This window comes from Phalacrocorax aristotelis, chromosome 2, assembly GCF_949628215.1.
Source record: "Phalacrocorax aristotelis chromosome 2, bGulAri2.1, whole genome shotgun sequence".
NCBI lineage: Eukaryota > Metazoa > Chordata > Aves > Suliformes > Phalacrocoracidae > Phalacrocorax > Phalacrocorax aristotelis.
This window is the reverse complement of record NC_134277.1, coordinates 26,755,574-26,771,409: the sequence shown is the minus strand read 5'-3', so window position 1 is coordinate 26,771,409 and position 15,836 is coordinate 26,755,574. Positions and strand designations below refer to the sequence as shown.

The window sequence follows — 15,836 nt, the reverse complement described above, 5'->3', positions numbered from 1 at the left end:
GTAGTTTAGGTCCCCATTTACTGCACCTAACGCTTCTGACTTAAAATATCCATCTGCCCCAATCCTCCTATATATTAATGAAAATTTACATCTGAGCTGAGTTCCTACTGGAAGTACACTCTGCTGAAATCTAGAACCTGGTCTAGGAGACATAAATCACTATCCTAATGTCCACATTTGATAAAAAGAAGTGTTCATGCCTTTGTTTTTCTGCAGATGAAGTAAGCTTTTTTACAAAAAAAATTTGTGTTTTTCTTCACATTTTTACTGTAGAAGTATCAGTTCCAAACTGCCTTTGATTTTGCAGGTGTATGAGTGAAAAAGAAAGTAACTTTTTCCCCTTTAAAAAACACACCCTGAATTCTCTTTTTTTCCTCCTCAACATCATATAGTAGTGTTTCAAGACATGGCTGTAAGGACTGCAAATTCAAGACTGGCTATTCTCCCTGTTAAGGTAAGAACAACCAGAAAAAATATCCTGCATAAAGGAAAAAAATATACATATTTAAAAAGTATTTGCAAGTTTCAGCCACTAAATTTCATTTTAAGAAATTTGCACCTGCACCATCAAAACTACACATCATGAGATCTTCCACTAATTCTTTCTCCTTCTGCCTTGCAATTACTAATTTTCAATAGCTATCAGTAACTTTCACTTACTTACTCTGTCATGATGTCTGTCTTTCTAAAAAATAACAATTTCGCATTTGAAACATATATGAAAAGGAAATGTAAAAACAAACTTAAATTTCCATAAAACTTTACATATCAAGAACTCCCAGAATCACAGAATGGTGGGGGTTGGAAAGGACCTCTGGAGGTCATCTTGGCCAACTCCCCTGCTTGAGCAGGGACACCTAGAGCAGGGAAACTGATAAACTCCACGTTTATCAGGCAATCAGTTACAGCCTGAAGCCAGAATTGTGCAGCCATATGTATAAGGGGGGAAAAACCTACAACAAACAAACAAAATGGTCCCCAAAAGATTGTTGCTCAATGTTTTTCCACAGGGACAGAAGGTCATGACTTCACACAGAACATGTCACTCATCAGTATAACCGCTTTACTTCACGGAAGTTTTTTCTATTTCTATATGCAAACTGGTAGATACCTAAATTCCACAAATTGATGACCTAGTACGGCTAGTAAGCAGAACATTAGACAATCCACAGAGTAATTTTACTCATCACCAATTCTACATAACCTCTTATAGTTAAAAGAAAAATAAAATTAAGTTTTTTCCATAAAATGGCCATTGGTTTACAAATTATTATGTCTTTAGAAAAAAAATTACAACTCACCTCTATACTTTATTCTTTATTCCGCTAAGGAAGACTATTCTGTGGCATGTTGGTGAATGTCTTACACCTTAGTGAGTAGATATTAAATATAGGCAATTCCTTTCAATTTCATGTTCGGTCGCTCCATAATTTGAGATTGATGCAGCCTTAACTTGCATCCCACAAATTAAAGAGGTTTTGAAAGAGCAATTCTGGTTACAATGGTGTGCAACTTTTGGCAGTGAAGAAAGCCAAATACTGACTACATAGGATAATAATTCTAAAAAGGTCTGGAAAGGGCAATGACTTAGCATCGTGACCGGACACAGAACTCAACAAGTATATTTTAAATCCTCGGTTTTCACTGAACTGGCAATGAACTCTATACAATTAATCACTCTCCTTATGTGTGTACTAACTCACACATACAACATAAGCACAACATTCACAAGGAATTTCAACCACATAAGGAAGTTATATTGCCAGCATACTTGTAAGAATCCCATAAGATGCTACTTTGTAAATAAAACAGGAACACTCTCAGTGGTCTAAATCACATACCATCATCCATCTCTGCTTTCTAAAGGTTTATAAACACTATGGGGAGTGAGGACATTTAAGCAGCATTACAAGAGGGTTTACTACATTCATAGACCCTTTGTAAGCATTATGTTTCCCATGGAAAATCATCTGTCAAAACAAAAATTAGGCATACGACAAAAACATCACAATTTTACCACCCATCTGGTATAATGTTTACCTGCCTAGCACTGTGCTGTTTTCTGTTAGAAGTAGAGAGTGAGGAACTCAGTATGGGCTTTAAAAAACACAAATGGGAGGTGCAAAAAAATAAAAATGCAATGTGAATACCAGAGCAGTTGACTAAGCCAATGGAAATCAATCATCTTAACAAAAAAGAAACCCACAAACAAAAAACCACCACAAACCCACCCATCTTCTAAACACAAACAAATTGCAAATACATTTATCCTGCCAAAGAGAACAGCTCAAAACCATTTAGAACCACATGTTGAGTCTGAAAATCCATTACAGTTTGCCAACAGATGATGACGAATTTGGAACCCCATGATATTATTACTTGTGGAGTAATTTAGGGGCCAAGAGAGGAGAAATATTTTTACACACAGCTTTTCATAAATATTTTAAGACAATTCTGTTGAAAGTTGATCTATGTTAAGTACAGATATTGCTGACAAGCATTTGTTTCAATTACAAGATCACTCAAAAAAACCTGTTTTCATTAATGCAATTAGATTGACAGAAGAATACTAGATCTGAAAAAGGGTATTTCAAACCTCTGAAACCTGAGTTACTACTTAACTTTCATGGACCCCTTCTCTTCTTCCTTTTGCTATTCTTATCAAAGTTAGAGAAATACATATAGGAAAATTAAATCAACTCATACTTTCTAGGCTCCAATTCACCTCCCTCCTTTTACAGAACGGTCCTTTGCTCCCCACTTTCTGCCCCTACTTTTAGGTTTTTCATGCTGTCTTTCCTCCCTTTCAAAATACTGCTGCAAAAAGTATACAGAATCTATTCAAAACATAAAAGGATTCATGTCCAGTGATAAGGATGCTCCCAGTGCTTATTCCCCTTATTGATCTAATCAGCCTTTTCTTATTCCTGCATTCAAATCCATTCTGTTGCCACTAATTTTTCTGGGGATTACATATTAGGTAGTATTCTAAGTAAAGGGATCTCTGTATTCTCAGTCTGTGTGTATGATGATACTTGGAAATGAATAATGCTTCTACCTACCGTGTCATTTCGGCCAAAAAACGTATAGACTGCATACAGATAGTAATCGAAGAGCTGGGACATGAAGTGGATCACATCAAAAGCAATTGGTTTCAGAATATTCATCATCTGCATGTATTTCCCTTAAAAATTAAATACAGAAGATCAGTTTCCTCAGCATAAGTACTACAAAAACAGCACTGAGTTTGACAAACTCAAAACCAGCTTTATAAGAAGTTTATAATTTAGCCTTGAATATTGATTAAGAACAACTTAGTAATACTTCAGAGATTGGGGTGTTTTAAAACAAAGCTAAATATGATGACTAGGACACCACAAATGCCTCAAGACTTCTCCAAATTTGGATGTTAATCCATATCAAAATGTCTTGAACCATTCCTGACCTTCTGGTACCAAATTTGAAATATACAACTTTGGATCCCCTACAAGTTTCAGCTTCATTTAGCCAAAAAATAATAATCCCCTAAAGTAGTCTCCAGCAAAGGATACATAGAGCCACTGAAGATTTTATGAATTTGTATGTGTTTATATATGCATATATGAATACTTTTCAGGCAATAGAAAACCACAGTATAAAAATGATATGCCCAAGATTGGATTTAATCCAAAAGCTCCAGGAATAATGAGTTTCACATCAGCAACATAGCATTTCCTGCTCTCTTCCTTTTTAGCCTTGGGCAAGAAACCCAAATAGTTTTAAGATGTATGTTTGCAATGTTTCTAGAAGGATAGACTGACAGGAGAGGAGGATGCTGGGACCCTGTCATATCCAGGGAGCAGAATAATTCCTTCTCGTCTTTCCTGTTCTCTGCTGTTGTGCATTTGACTTGGGAAATTAAAAATTAAAGAATTTAAAAAAAAAAACTCAGAACTTTCATCTATATGTTAGCTCTATCAAACTGATCATAGGATTTGGACTCAAATAAATTTTTCTCTACAGTTCTAGTTCACAGGGCCTATAGTTTTTAGTTATTTTGTTTTCCAGCATACGGCATGGCTCTTTTCATGGGGTCACACAAGAAGCATACTTAATGAAAACCCCAGTATTGTAGGTACCTTACATCCCACTAACTAGCTCAAAACTTACATACTGTTTGCCCTATTAGCATCTTAAAAACATAAAGAATATATAATAAGCTTTGGTTTATTATACTAACAGACAGCAATTTTTTAACCAGAACATAAATGCAGCCTACCCAGCACACACGATATAGCAGACCTCTTAAGATTGTCATACTCCAGACATGTTTTGATGTGACAGGGTGGAAAAAATTACATGAAGGTGCTAAAATAATTTATTTTTCCTGCAGTCAGCCACACTGTTTTTCAAGTTAATGCTGTGCCCAGCAAAGTAATTTACTAATCAATACAGAAAATGTTTTATACAGAGAAACTGAGTAACAAAGAAACAAATTTAGCTACTAGTAGCAGGGGGAGTTATCTGAATTTTTTTAAGCAATTACTTGTGTAGTTCAGTAAAGGTAACATTAACAAATACATGATACAGCTACGTACATGGTAAGATGATATAGCAGTATGGTAAGAATCAAGCAATAACCTGGCATTGCTACTTTCCAGGTTTCTATCTAGCTTAGACTATGCATTTATGTCCCAGTTTGCTAAAACACAAAGCATAGATTTTGTTATTTTTTGGAGATTTGACACAGGTTGCAATACTTAATATTTGGCAGTTTAGCCCAACTGTTAATTCTGTTTAATTATCAATGTTTTGATCTACAGCATTATGAACAAACTGAAAAGCAGACTAAAACAATTCTATTTGTCTTCCAAAAGGGAAAATCAAATGCAGCTATATCTAGCACAGTCCAATATGGAAATTTTCAGATATTTGGGATAGGATGGTACCCTAATCAAGGCAGCTGTCACCTCCATATGTGCTATCTGAATATTCTGTATTGCCACAGGCTGACTTTTTCCACTCACCCTGTAACAAACACATTTTTAAACTCCCTGCAGCCCACACACTATGTAAGGGTGATGTGTGTTGAATTCTGGACAGTTAGATTTCCAAATATCTGTGCAGTTGGCATGAATATTCAAGGTAATCTCTCGGGCAGTATCTTACGCTTTTCCAAAGGGCTGTACACTGCCCAAGTATTGTCCCTATAAAAATCTTCCGATGCCAAGAACATTTCTCTATTACTACATCACTCAGCCTCTTGACACAACAAGAGTTCCAAGAACATTTCCTCCTAGCTGCTCTAATAGGAGGCCAACTGTATTAACTTCTATACATTGTTACCTAGTCACACTAAAGTCCCGAATTTGGGTGAAAATGGGTGTAAGAGAACATTTCCAAATAGCACTAATAGCCCCAAACCATGTCATGCTAGAAACTTCCAGAAATACTTGAAAACACCACTCAGTTTCAACAACTCCGAGTAGCTTGACTTTCTAGGGGCTCTCCATTAACAGCTAAAAATGCTGAACATTTGCCAGGTTTGTTCTGAAGTGTTATTTCCAACACTTCTTTTGTACTTAAAGACAGTAAGTAGAGAGTACTCTCTATCAGACTAATCTATATAAAGCTGGTCACTAAAACCACAAAGGTAAATAGACACACAACCTACCAAATAATACATATTTGAGTTTTAGTATATCTATAGTCATTAGTAAAATCATTTCCTAGGGAGTCCCACAATTCCTAACATGCAACTTCCTATAGCATACATTAGGAGCTAAAATGCCACTTTGAAAGAAGAAGTGAAACGCCCATTGTAATTATAACATTTTGAAAGACTCTGTGATTTGGGTTTTCTTAAGTTCCATGAGGTTCTGTGCTATGTGACCAATCATTTACTTCAGCTACAAGATTTCTGCCGAGATGTGTCATAACCATTATTTTCTTAAAAGTTAATTGGTTTTAAACCATGAAAAATCTAAGAGTTTCCTCCCAAAACCCATTCACAAAAAAGCAAAAATGAGGCAAAAAAAGGGATTAGAAAACCCCAACATAAGAAATAGTTTAATGGGTATTCCTTATTTCAGAATTATGTTAATTAAAATAAGAAATCACCCAAACAATATATATGATGGCATAATCATTAATTATTCTTGTTGCTGTATAGAACCTAGGTCAAAATATTCCATACAGATTTAACACTGGTTCATTCTTCCTTTACATTTTAAGTCAACATGCTTTATACGAAAAAATTAACATCATAAATTAATCTAACAGCTACTTTATCCTGGAAACAGAGAAATAATTACCTGGCTTATAAACTTGAGGGAAAACCAGATAAATTGAACTGCTCACTTGAAATTCAAATTAGATGAAGTTATAGCAACTCTCACTTCAGTTATACATAGCAACTCATTTATGTAGTTTATACATATTAAGCTACACTTAGTCTGGAGACTAGATGAATAAAACAAAGCATAAAGCACACAGAAATAGTACAAATTGGTTATGAGTACTGTTATACCCATTCAGTGAGTACTACTACTGGCATAACATCCCTTCCTAAAAAAGTTAGGCAACAATTTCTGCTACTTGATTGGGCAATTCAAATCCACATCTTTATCTCACTCCAGACTTCCCTTTTTAAACCTAGTTTCCTTTATGATTTTTTTTTTTTTTAAACTAAGGTCAGGGAGCAGATCTAGATCTGCCAAAAGTCATGCTGATACAACTCACAGGAGGCAGGAATACCAGTGGCAAAACGTAGCAGGGACAAAAACTGTTGAAGTACTCACATTACTGCTACCAAAACAAGTGCCTCTCAAAACAGAGCCCTATTTTCAAGGAACAGAACTTTAAAAGAGTACAGGCTTTCTGTAGATAGGACATATCTATAATGTCCCCTGTACTATGTTAGGCCCCTGCTTATTTTTTGAGGCACCACACTGCTGCTTTTGCCTATGCAATTCACTCTGTCCAACTTCATCTCAAAACTAGACCCTTAGCCCACACTGGTTGCCTAGATCTGTGCAGAGGGCAAGCTGCTCCAGAAGAAAAGTGCTAAGATATCTATGCGATGACATGCAGGCAAAGATATCCAGGATAGCCAACAAACTCTATCATCTTCTGGAGTTACCTACAGTTCTCCATTGATAACGAAGGGATGCTAGACGATCGTCTCGGTTATACTTCTTGAAATTGGTGTCAAGTACCATCGCATTTCCCTAGCCAAAAATCCGAGACAGTGCGAGACAAACTGGAGCCTTCCATGGCATTAGCAGAGACTGCTGTTGAGAGGGGCACACTCCATGGCATTCCTGTCTGCAGAGGGATGATCTAAGGGACTGGATCAAACCTGGATCTCCTACAACCTAGGATCACACCCAGCCAAATCCACCCATTAACAACGTGCTTATCTTCATGTTTTACAGGGATGATTTAAAAGACAAGAGGGGAGACAAGAAGGGAAGAAAAATTAATAAATCATACAGTCTGGCTAAATGGTGGTATCTTACTTGTTTCTTCTTCTGTTGCCATTAACCTTTCGTTAAAGAAATGCGTGAGATGTCCCTGGGGATGCTTTCTGGAATAAGTGAATGAAATATTTGTATGCTAAGGCCAAAAGTCATGACAAAAGATGAAGGCATTTTCAACTTCCATGGCAGAGGTGTAATATGCAGTTTACATCTAACAGAAACACTGTGCAAAAAACCCCAATTTCATTTATGATATCAAATGGCAGGTATTCCTCAAAAAAGATACAAACTAAGGTGAAGTAAGGCGGGGTCATTGCATATTAGAAACATGAGAAACTCCAAAGAAACTAGAAGGACAGAATGATTAGGACAAGGACAAAGAGGAAACACAGACCTATTCGCTCAGGAAGTTACATTAAGAGCTAGAGGTACCAAAAGTCTTTCCAAAACGAAATTTTCCAAAGATAATAAAAATCAGTTTTCCAATTACAGAAGACTAACAAAAGCAAACCAAACTGGGGGGACATGACAGTACAGAAACTGTAGACAAACAAGACAGCCCAAAAGCAAGAATGAATAGTTTGTCTTGGTTTTCATTTTGGAAAATTATACTGATAGGGAATAAAATGAGAAGCAGAACAGGATGACTAACAGAACTGAACGACTAACAGAACTGAACTGGCCACTTTCAGCTACACTGAGAATGAGCTGGAAAAGACCTTAAAACAGTCAAGCTACAGGAGCAAAGAAATCAGGACATAATAAAAAATGGCCATGAAAACATCAGTATGGTAATCAGTGTAATAACCTATATGTGCAATAAGCAGTCAAGGCATGGGTTGTACCGGTACAACTGAAAAACAGCAAAGAAAAACATATTCAAGAAGAGGGAAGACAGTCATACAAGCAACTACCGATCCACTGCTTTAATATGTAAGATGCAGGACTTCAAGTTTTGAAGAAAGTATGGAAGTGACAGAAGCAGAAAGATGGAGGCAAAATTATGATTTAGTCGAAGTACTAATTTAACAATATTGCACAGTAAACAAGAGAAGCTAGAGGTTTTTAAATGAGTAAGGGTTTAATAAAAGAGAAGACAGAATGGAGTGTGTTGAAAAGGGAGGTATCTGGAAAAGGTGCTAGTGGAGTTCACAGCAACTGGCCTCCTCTTTGATATTTTCATTAATGACTGGCACCAAAATAAGAGTAGTATAAAATGTAAAGGCATGCATTTGGGGACCAATTAATTGAAAACATGCATCTTTCTACTATAAACTAGCAGCTCATCCCTTAGAAAAAACTGGGAAAGTGAAGGACATGCTGGCTGTTCAAGCTTATTACAGATGGACTGAACTGCCTGTACAAGGAAGCTGTGAGAAATCCAAAGAGGAGAGAAATCCAAAGAGGAGAGAAATCCAAAGAGGAGAGAAATCCAAAGAGGAGAGAAATCCAAAGAGGAGAGAAATCCAAAGAGGAGAGAAATCCAAAGAGGAGAGAAATCCAAAGAGGAGAGAAATCCAAAGAGGAGAGAAATCCAAAGAGGAGAGAAATCCAAAGAGGAGAGAAATCCAAAGAGGAGAGAAATCCAAAGAGGAGAGAAATCCAAAGAGGAGAGAAATCCAAAGAGGAGAGAAAGGGAGGCAACTTGTGACCAGGGTGCTGCAACACAACAGATACAATGTAGTGAGACATTTCATCCAAAGTATGGCACATGATTTTGGTAAGTCTACAGCAAGAATAGAAAAAGAACTGGTAAGAACTTTGGCTTTTGGTGGATAAATACAGAGGATACAAAAAGCGTGGCACATTTACTTTAGCAAATCAAAGACTGAGAAGAAATAGAATTGCTTCCTGTAAAAACAGCAGGGCAGTATGCATCAAAGAACAAGACAATCTGTTAAACCAAAAAGTTTATTTTGGCATAAGATCAAGGGTGCAGAAAATAGGTGGATAATTTTCATTTTTTTTTTTTTTAAACCATGAAGGTGATACAACTTCTGGAATAGAATTTGTATCAGTGTGGTGGGAACAAAACAGAAGTATTCTTAGGCTGGACTTCAAAACAAGTGTATTTACAGGCAGTACTAAATGACATGTCTTCCTGTAGCAGGGGCTGCAGGAGGTCCCTTTCAGATTCCATGTTCCAAATAACACTACTATCAATCATTACAGGAAAAATGTAAACCACTCCCAATAGCAGAAATATTGAAATTTAAATGTAATTCCAGAAGAGGGAAGAAGCATATATGTAAGCTTTGCAGATGTTTAAGTTTGGGGTTATGGCCAGAATCCACAAATACAAAGACTCCTTAGGTAAAACTGGAAAACTAGAACTACAGCTCCACCTACTCTTACACTGTGTCAGGGCAGGAGGGCAGGGGCAGAGGCTGGAGGAAGACTGAGTGGTTTGTGTGAAAGTGCCATGTGTGATTTCTAGATTTAATGCTAACTTTTCTTAGAGCAAAACTTTATTCTAGAAGGTAGGAAACAAACCTCTCCAACCTAACTCACAGATCAATACCAGAAAAGTTATGACAGAATAATCTCAGTTCTGGTCTATACTGTAGATACTCCAAGAGGAGAAAAAAATTCAAAAAAGGTTTAGAAAATTAATTTCTAATTTATATGCTGCCCTCTAAGACAGAAAAAAGTACTAACCAGGTGTCAGACTACTCTCTTTAAAAACAGTTTACTCTGAAGTACCACAATCGTTTCGAAGCACATAATCATTGAAGACAAACTTCATTAATTTAACATGTACAGAACTCTCTCTTCTGCCTAACCTGATAAATTTGGGTAGTTACTTCCCATTCTCTATAAATAAAATGAAAATCAGCAGCAGAAAATTTCTATTGTACAATTATCTAGATAACCAAATGGAAGTCACGATCACCAAAAAATCACCCCATTACACCTGGAACTAGAGGGGAGTGTTTTCATAGAAAACTTTTGGCTAGAATGGACCTCTGGAGATCATCTAGTGCAATCTCCTGCTCAGAGCAGGTCTAAGGAGATGAGGTTGCTCAGGGGATTGTCCAGTCGCATCTTGATCACCTCCAAGGACAGAGATTCCCTAAACTCCCCAGGGATTACTAGGATGCATTCCAGTTACTGAAATTACCAGTATGGGAGGGCATTTATCTTCTAGTTGTCTACCACGTATCAAATATACTTACTCTGGTTGTGAGAATTTGAGTAATGAAAGGGCAAGACACCTCCAATCTTTATGTTCTTCTTTTGTAACTATACTACTCTAAAATGAAGCATTTAATACACCAAGACATATTAGTAACATAAAACATTAATCTATTTCCTTTCTACCTCCACTGTTTTGGGGCATTCAGTATTTTAGGCAAATAATCTACCATTATTGGTTAAAATCAATATATGCATGCAGATAAATTTTCAAAGTAAAAATAACTCACAAGATAGAACCAAATTTGTCTATTTAATTGAAAATATTTTGGTTTAATGCTTAATTTCTATTTTATTAACATTTTCAAAGAGTGGAAATAGAGCCCAACTAGGTATATTTTTGAAAGCCTTAAAATACATTTAACATATTTTCTATAATCCATAGGTTTGCATTAAAATAAGTCACATAAAAAACTACAATCGTTCTACATACCAACAAGCCTTATTACATTCAGCGTAGTGTTTGTTAGGATAGGTGCATTCACTTTATTAAGATTATAATCTGATCTCTTTCTGCTCCTCAGAGTTTCTCGAGAAACACTTTAAAGAAAACAAAACAAAATACACCAAATGTGACTGCTTATTACATTCAAGGACATACAAATAAAATTTAGTAGAAAAGAAATCCTTTCTCCCCTCTACTTTCACATGACAGTATGTCTTCCAGTGCAGCATTTTATTTATGCCAAAGCATATCTGGGTTAGGATTCTAACATTTAAAGTGAGAAGCCTGGACTAATTTACACAAAACTGTGCTAGAGAAAGAAGTTTCTGAGTTGTCGCCCAAGGCTTGAGTTCTGCAGGCCTCTGCCTGGCCTCAGCAATCTTTTTACCAACTCTGACTCACTTTCATAGTTTATGAAGTAAAGAAAATGAAAACAACGCAACTCACAACAGAACAGGGCAGACTAGTAAGCTACAGCTGAAAAGGGCTATCTGGAAATGGAAACAATTTTGAGGAAGACAAAACTAAAAATACAGTAAATTTTTCGTAAGTTTTAATCCTGAAAGAAGCAGGGAGTTGGACTCATGCTAACAATGTTTTATCATAATGAGGTCTTTTGTAGAAAAACATTCTTCCTCCTTGACCCAAGTGATGGCTTTCTAGTACTCCTGCAATCCTCTAGATACAAATAATGTTAGCCTGCTTCACAAAGGCTGAACGGACATCTAAGTAGCTCAGTGTCCTAGACAGAAATTTGTGTTTCAGATCCTTTTAAGAGCTACAGAGTTGGCTTTTATTTATACGAATAAATAGAAATTAAATAATTTTTATATCTATCAATCAAAATATAATGTCCATATTCATGTGTATATATGTGTGTGTATTCTTAAAGAAAAAGATAATCTAAAATTCCATATGACTGCCTTCAAGGTATGGAAGATTTTAAATTATTTTTTTTTAATTGGTAAAAGTTTAGTTTTGCTCTGCAAAAGCAGAAGCCCAAGCCTCAAGCCATTTGTCTGCAAACAGCTGGTTTTGACATCACAGAAATTATACGTATGCACAACAACAGTTGTAGAAGACCCTTCCGTTAACACCTAATGCTTGCTACTCAGTTTTCCACTACCTACTTCAGAGAGCCTTTATCCTCCTTCAAAATCTTGCTTTCCAAGGTTTCCTTCTGCAATAATGATAGACAGTAACATTCCTCCCCCTTCTGGACATCTAAGTGCTGAGCCATTCTAACTGTGCAGGTAGCATAAAGACTTTTTGATTATTATTCCATTATCGCAGAGTATATATTAAACAGAAAATGAACTAATTAGATCACTGAGATGAAAAGCATATAAACGGACCAAGGACTCACACAATCTACTTACCTTTTCACAGGGGCATCTCCTGTCTGCTCATCCACATAATCTCTTTTCAGCTCTTCAGGAACATCACTGTCGCTATCATACTCTTGATATGCACTTTTCTCTTGTTCATCTGATTCATACTGTTATAAATAAATAAATAAGAATAAGTGGACTGCTATTATTTTCCTTATAATATTGTCACTCATTTAACGTGGCATTTTGGTCACTTCTTGGCTTTTACCTCAATCAGGATACAAATAACTTTGCTGGTTGAAAGGCTGCTGACAACGTTCACTAAAAATGCAGCAGGCAAATTATACAAAGCCATTTTTAAGTGCATTTCTAAACAAACTTCTATTCTCAGATGTTCATTAGGAGTAAATATTTGCATCACACTATTTCTCCCAGCTACTGGTAATTTTTTTTGATTTCTTGTTGCTGTATCAAGTACCTACATATCTGGGCTTTTATTTTTTACTTTACTGTCTGAAAAAAAACAGTAATAAAACCTTAAAATGTATCCAAATGGTGGCAATAAGCCAAAAAAACCTGGCACCACACAATCCTTAATTATTAATGAAAGAAGGACTAAACTATTGCTTCACAAAAACACTTACATTGTATTTATTTAAAAAAAAACCCACCACCAAAAACCCAATTTGGCAGTTGTCTGTAAAGTTGATTTTAGAACACTCTAAAAGACATTTCTAGTAGAGAATCTTTCAATCACTTAACGTTTTAGAGACCAATTCGCTTTTGACTAAGCATAAATATTTCAAGACCACACTAAGCAGTCAAATGCTACTACAATAATATAATAGTATATTGTATTATATACAATACAAAAATATAATAGTAGCCATATTTATCATGGTTACTGTTACCATGCAATTTTTTTCTCAGTAATTCAACAGCAAGAAGAGTAACTTTGTATATATCTGTATGTTTTATACATACAAACTTCGTACTATACACAGAACAAAAGAAAAAGTGCAAGCAAGTAACAGGATTCTGCAACCCAAATTGATGTACCTTTCCCTCACAGAGGAAAATAAGAACTACAACAAAAGCCAAAACCACAGCACACTATATTATTCTAAGAAACACTCCAATGATATAAATCAACTGTACCAGTGGAATAAATCAGTGGGGGCTAGTTTAAAAGTATTCCCCCCCCCCTTTGGTTTCTCAGAAAACTTCATTAGGTGTTTGGGGCATACTTTAATTTATTTGTGTGTGCTGGTTCTTGGTTTTGATTTGAAACATACAGCATCCTTTATCTAGTTAAAGGCACAAGTTCCCGATATTTGAAATATTTATCTTATTATCAGTGAAACAACAACTCTTTGATGGAAGGTGCCTTACGCACCATTTGCTTCATTTGTCACAAATGTGACAAATTATTCCAGAATAACTCTACGAAAAATGTGAATGTGTAGATAAATTAACTATGTATACCTGCCTTGAGACATGACTTCTTATACTGAGCAACAATATTTTATGTTAACTGCATGTTTAGAAAAATAAGAAGCTTAAGTTGTTACAGACAACTACTGCCTCCAAACACCTAGCTCCATTTTTAATTTTTTGAAACTGCTTCCCTCTGTGCAATTGTTGAATTTCATTTCAAAGTTTGCAAGAAAATTATTTTCAATTCAAGAATGGAAGGCTTGAGCCTAAGAAGTGATGTCTGGAAAAACCGAGCAACACAGGCTACAGGATAAATAACACAATATAGGATTTCCATTGCAGACAAGTATTATTATTGCTAGAGTATGAGTTATGTGGAGAAATACTGTTCACACACACAGATAATAAAAGCTTTTTATAATTATGAAGCCACACATATTAAAAGTGTACAATTGGGATTTTTTAAAAAAAAAAAAAAACACATCTGAAATGTGCCATTTTTTTACACTCCAAATAAAAGCAGTATTTTATGTCAATTTCTTTTTCAAGTGTTCTAGGTTGCTCTGTAGTATAGGTGCTTTGGACACTTCATAAATAATGAAATAAATTTTTTCACAAGGTGAATTTCTTAACCCAGAAAAGATTAGAAAACAGTACTTGATGACCCTTTTTCCTGAATACCTACACAACTATCACAGCATTAAGCATATTCATCAGGCTCCAGAATGCACTTGCACTTGAAGAGAGACCACAATACTTTTCCTTTTAACTTTTCCTTAACATGTACACGGCTCTGAAGTCATTTTATCCAAGCAGTCAATAATTTCACATATGATAAAGACAATCCAGTTCCAGGATCCTTAAAAAACGGCAGGTTTTTAACAAATACGACCACTCTCCAGAGGGGAAAACCAAGCAAGGTATGCTAAGGTAATGCCAGTCTCTCAATCATCCAAAATGCACTAAGAAATACATCTTTTCAGTCACGCACGGCAACTCCTGGCTCCAGCCCCAAGCTACAGAGGTTTTTAAAGCCTAGCACTATGAAAGCAGTCTATTATAAAAGCGAGAAACTCACAGTACAAACAAATACAAAGCAAAAACAGCTCAGAGAAAAAACGCAGTAGGAGACACAGACTAAAAAGAAATGTTCTAATCATTAGTATTTGCAGGCAAAATTTCTGCCTCATGAACATTTCAGACAAAGGAAAGCTATAATGAAAGCAGCTCAGTTTATTTAAAAATGAAAAAATGAGCTGAATTCAGGCTTGACTAAGGACAAAGAGAGTCACAGTTTAACTAACTTGGCTGGGACATTAGCATGGAGAACTACCACCACTTATTATGCGTTAATATGTAATAAATGACATGCCAATTCAATTCAAATCCAGTGACAGTAAAAAGATAAATTGACTACGAATTGTTAACTACAATTCATATCGATATATGAATCTGACAGTTGACATATTCACTGTCTTAACATCATAAAGAGAGTTTTAAGAATTTTTTTTGTTTTTACATGGAAAAATACTTCATTAAGTCTCCTCAATCTAATGCTATTCATGAGCTGGAAAAATTATACCTTAAAATACAGATATTTTTATTCCATTAAATATAGTAAGTAATTCACAACTATTAAACAGTGACCTCAGCCTGAAGAGACCTTATAAATCCATTTTGAATATGCACAGTCTGCAGTAAAATTTTAAAGTGCTAAAAGGAATTCAGGTATCTTGTAGCAGTAATCAGTTCACAAGTTTAGGCAATCAGCCCAAACAAACCCATAGGACAGTGGTATGATTCACCAAAGCTTAACAGTGTTACAAAACTGTCCAAATCAACCGTATCGCAACAGAGATATTTTAGGCAGCTTCAGAAAGGGACATAAAGCATCTCACTGAAGCTCAAGACATAGAGCTGAAGTGACTGGATCCAGAGGCCCATTTTCAGTTGTCCAGAACTGCAAAA

At 35.7% G+C, this 15,836-nt stretch overlaps 1 protein-coding gene across 1 annotated transcript in view; it reads right to left on the bottom strand.

Moving 5' to 3' along the window:
• VPS50 (VPS50 subunit of EARP/GARPII complex) overlaps window positions 1-15,836 on the bottom strand; it is a 96,036-nt gene that overhangs the window by 23,397 nt on the left and 56,803 nt on the right. The window contains exons 19-21 of the mRNA XM_075082843.1: window positions 12,480-12,598; window positions 11,089-11,195; window positions 3,063-3,184 (exon numbers count right to left, since the gene is read on the bottom strand). Coding sequence (XP_074938944.1) covers window positions 3,063-3,184; window positions 11,089-11,195; window positions 12,480-12,598 — 348 coding nt within the window. The remainder of the gene's footprint in view (window positions 1-3,062; window positions 3,185-11,088; window positions 11,196-12,479; window positions 12,599-15,836) is intronic.